Consider the following 4,510-nt stretch of genomic DNA (forward strand, 5'->3'; position numbering starts at 1 on the left):
TTCCCCCCATATCTCCTTTAGCTTTAACGAGGCTCGTTAGGATCACAATAATATTCCACCCTCTAATTGCTCATCCCATTCAACAAATATGTGCACACTGCTTTTCGCATTATTTGATCCCTTATTTAGGAGGGGTGTGGAGGGGGAGAGACGGAGAGAAGGGGAAGTGCCGAGATTAAGAGTTGAAAAGATAAAAAAAAAAAAAAAAAACAACCAAAAAAACCTTTTCCACTAACCACCCTGCCTCCCTTCCCCCCGTGCATTTGCGCGAAGTGGTAAAAACCTTTCTTACGTACTCACTAATGATTGGCAGGGCTGACAGTGATTGGCAGGGGGTGCTATGGCAACGCCACAACGACACTCAGAAGACCAATAGAAAAGCGAAACAAAATGTTTCAATGCTGCACTCACTGTGGATTTAGGGGAGATATTATGAGGCTGTTGTCATTAGGGCGATTGCTGTTGAATCATTGAATCTTGACTCGGTGGCGGTGCTGGGTTGGGGGGTGTGTGTGTGTGTGTGTGTGTGTGTGTGCGTGCGTGCGTGCGTGTGTGTGTGTGTCTCTATGTGGCTGTGTGTGTGTGTGCGTGTGTGGATGCGTGCGGGGTGTGTGTGTCCTTTTCTCCCTTCTGCCTGCCTTGCTTTCTTTTCTCCTTGATTTATTTCCCCCTCTCTCAGGTCATCCCATGGTTTTCCGGTCCCCTTTAGAGCTTTATCCCACCCATTTCTTCTTGCCAAACTTCACCACCGACCCGCATCACCGCTCCTTACTTCTCGCCAGCAGCGGCGGCGGCGGCAGCGGCAGCGGCGGCACGGGCTGCAGCCCCGGCGGCGGAGGCAGCTCCAGGGCACCCCAAGAAGAGTTGTCAATGTTTCAGCTGCCCACACTCAACTTCTCCCCGGAACAAGTGGCCAGCGTCTGCGAGACGCTGGAGGAGACCGGAGACATAGAGCGGCTGGGGCGGTTCCTCTGGTCGCTGCCCGTGGCGCCAGGGGCATGCGAGGCCATCAACAAGCACGAGTCGATCCTCAGAGCCCGGGCGGTGGTGGCCTTCCACACCGGCAACTTCCGAGACCTCTATCACATCCTGGAGAACCACAAATTCACCAAGGAGTCCCACGGCAAGTTGCAGGCCATGTGGCTCGAAGCGCATTACCAGGAGGCCGAGAAGCTGAGGGGTCGCCCGCTAGGGCCGGTTGATAAATACAGGGTGAGAAAGAAGTTCCCGCTGCCCAGGACCATCTGGGATGGAGAGCAGAAGACGCACTGCTTCAAGGAGAGGACTCGCAGCCTCCTCAGGGAGTGGTACCTGCAAGACCCCTACCCCAACCCCAGCAAGAAAAGGGAACTGGCGCAGGCCACCGGCCTCACCCCCACGCAAGTAGGCAACTGGTTCAAGAACCGAAGGCAAAGAGACAGAGCAGCCGCTGCTAAAAACAGGTCAGTGCACACGGCACCCCCACCCTGGGAGGAGAGCGAGAGGCAGGGCTGGGCTGATTGCTAGGCTTGGTGGTGCTCCCGGAGTTCTTTATTTGGGCCCCAGCGGCGGGGGAGTTTGTTTGTTTATCTTGAATAATAATTCATAAAGAACCAAGCCGAGTCCTGCATACCAATCTGCTTGCTCCAGCTGCAAAGCTGCAGCCGGCAAAGGAGTTGTTATGAAGCCCAGCACCAGGAAGCCTTCGCCGCTTGCCCGAACAAAGTTTATTCGCACGCACACACTCGTACCCGGGGTGTCCAAGAGTCTATTCTTTTTAAAAAAGACTTTCCTTCTTTCCAAACCCGTGTGTGTGTTGTTCGGTTGACAAACGGCCTCCCCAGATTGCAGCGAAGGTTCTCTCCTTTCCTTGTGGGTTGGTAAAAGTGACGGGGAGCCACCCAGTACTGAGCGTGGTGTGTGTGTGTGTGTTTTTTTTTTTAAAATGTCACTTGTGTTGGCACATTTTAGTGGAATCTCCCCCCTCCCCCTACACGCACACACACACACTAAACAGTTTAAACAAACATCATAACTCAAAGTGTGCTTCTGCAAAGAAGGCAGCTGCTCTCCTATTGTTCTTATTAATTATAAAAAACAAACAAACTAATTTGCCTAGGAAGGAAAAATAGGGCAAAGCAAGGAGGCACTGAAACGCATTTTCTTTCGCTTTTATATTTATAGGTGTACACGGGATGATTCGCTATTTGTGTGCGGATAGTATAGTGTGTGTGTTGTGTGTGTGTGTGTGTGTTTAAAGTGTCCACTTAAAGCCAACCTTAAATTCAACTATTTCCTGTTTTGTCTCAACGTAGTTTTTATACGTTATTTTAAAATTTAAAATAGACCTTTCAATCGGCTTTAAAGATAGATTTAAAAAAATACATAGAGTTATGGCTGGAAGTGTGTAAATAGAACTTACTGTTCTTTTTTATATTGCCTCCCCCTCCCCCCTTCCCCCCAATTCCTTTGAATTGTACTATTGGTACTGGTGATTCCGAGTCCTGAAAAAAATACAAAGGGCAACTGCTTCACTATTTGATTTCCATCAACTGGAAGGCAGAGCAGCTAAGTACTGTAAATAAACAGAAGTTGCATACGGATGCTTTTGTTGACTGAACGCTGTTGACAGCGGAAAGAATACACCAGGAATTGTAATGGGAGAAAATAACCAAACACGCCAAAATTAAACAATTTTAAAATGACTGGAAATTTTAGAACGATATGCATTTCTCTGCTCTTTGCGGGCATTGAAATGAAGAAATGCTCGGGGGGGGGGGAATCAGGTGACTGAGGGGTGCGTTTTGATCAACACTGGGAGTGTTTGTTATGCGTTGTGAATGACTGGTCAGCTCAGGACTTTTAGCTTCTTTCCCCTTATTCTTGAATTAGATTTCCTCTATATTTAGAACCGAATAACCAAGCGCAGGAGAATGGTCAGAATACGATGATGCAATTGAAGATTTGTATTTGGTTGTATTTATTTTGACTGTGTGAAATCAAATGCCTTCCCGTGCGGTGACATTGCGAGGGACAGCAGTTTGGAGTCTTTTGTTTAGTTTCTTGTTTTTTTTCAAAACGGAAGCAGACTTTAAATTAAAGCGTTCTCCCTTTTAGAGGGATAGAAAAAATGCATTCTAGATTTGTCGCTAAATACTTGGGAGATGTTGCTTCCCTCACCCCTTCTCCAGAGCACCAGTGTATTTCTTTACACGTTTTAAAAAATGTTCTGTATCTAGATATAAGCAGACAAGATAGGTCAGTTTCACCTGCAATTCTTTTCTGCTCCAGAGCACTCTTTGTAGCTTTCCATATCCACTGTGCGTTTGATAAACGCACACATATTGTCTTAGTTTAGATTAGGCCCACAGTACCCTGGTGTCTGGTGGAAAAATGGACTAGTGGCGGTGGAGGGGGGAGGCGGGGGACAAAGAGAGAGATTTTAAACGAAATCTCAGGCGCAATAAATTAGTTCCCCATCTCCATGCTTTTCTAAAGTTGGGACCTCTCTATTTATATCTGAGCTTCAGCCGATCATATCTGAAGTGGGCTTTCTCCGATCTGTTTTGAAACACTTGCAAGAAGCTGTCTGCAGCTGCGGTGACAGGAAGCCGAGGCAATGCAGTTCACGGCCGACAGCTTTACCAAAACAAGACTGAGAGAAGGGGGGGGGAGGTTCACCCATTGAACCTTGATGGCCTGTGTACACAGGCATGCATATGTATGTGTGTACACGGTGCCCGGGCAGATAGCGCTCTGTAGGTTGCAGATCGCTATGAAAAAGCCAGGCAGGCTGAGATGAGAAGGTGACCAAGCGTGGGGCTCCGAGCCCGAGAGGGAAGCGGGGGGATGCGGCTGGAGCCCGTTGCGGAGGGAGGCTGTTTGTTTGGTGAGTTGTTTGTTTGGGGAGGTGTGTTTGCAAGGGCTGGGGGAAGCGGGGAGCCGCCGCCTGCTGCCGCCTGTGGCTCGCTCTTCCTCTCTCAGAAGGACTGTGTCGTTGTTTTGTCTCCCCGTGCGATGCAGGCTCCAGCACCAGGCCATAGGACAGAGCGGCATGCGATCGCTGGCAGAGCCCGGCTGCCCTACACACAACTCGGCCGAGTCTCCGTCCACGGCGGCCAGTCCTACCACCAGCGTCTCCAGTTTGACAGAAAGAGCCGAGACGGGGACCTCCATCCTTTCGGTAACCTCCAGCGACTCGGAATGTGATGTATGATACCGGCAAACAATCCAAACCAACCAGCCGAGCACCCTCTCCCCGACCCAGACCAAACAGACCAACGGCCCCAGAATCAGGACACACAGACCCACACTCAGCAAGAGAAACGCCAAGCAAACAAATAAACAATAGCAAACAAACAAACAAAAAGAGAATCCATCGACACCATCAACAGCCACCGCCGCTACCAAGAGATGGAGCTAAAACTTCAACAGACAGTCACTGACACTGATGCTGCAGCGGGGGGAATAATAATAATTATATTAAAAAAAATGACAATTGCATTCTTTTTAGGACAAGCACGATTTCTCC

The 4,510-nt window shown here is 49.1% G+C and overlaps 1 protein-coding gene across 2 annotated transcripts; it reads left to right on the forward strand.

Annotated features, from left to right (window-relative positions):
- Positions 1–687: 687 nt before the first annotated feature.
- SIX3 (SIX homeobox 3) lies at positions 688–4,195 on the forward strand. Of its 2 annotated transcripts, XM_077811971.1 has the most exons (3): positions 688–796; positions 860–1,442; positions 4,003–4,195. In XM_077811971.1, the coding sequence occupies exons 1-3, from the start codon at positions 688–690 to the stop codon at positions 4,193–4,195; spliced, it is 885 nt and encodes a 294-aa protein (XP_077668097.1). The 2 variants fall into 2 exon arrangements, with proteins under 2 accessions (XP_077668097.1, XP_077668096.1); XM_077811970.1 differs by having other exon boundaries at positions 688–1,442.
- The last annotated feature ends 315 nt before the right edge of the window (positions 4,196–4,510 follow it).

The sequence above is a fragment of the Eretmochelys imbricata genome, chromosome 3 (assembly GCF_965152235.1).
Source record: "Eretmochelys imbricata isolate rEreImb1 chromosome 3, rEreImb1.hap1, whole genome shotgun sequence".
Taxonomy (NCBI): Eukaryota; Metazoa; Chordata; order Testudines; family Cheloniidae; genus Eretmochelys; species Eretmochelys imbricata.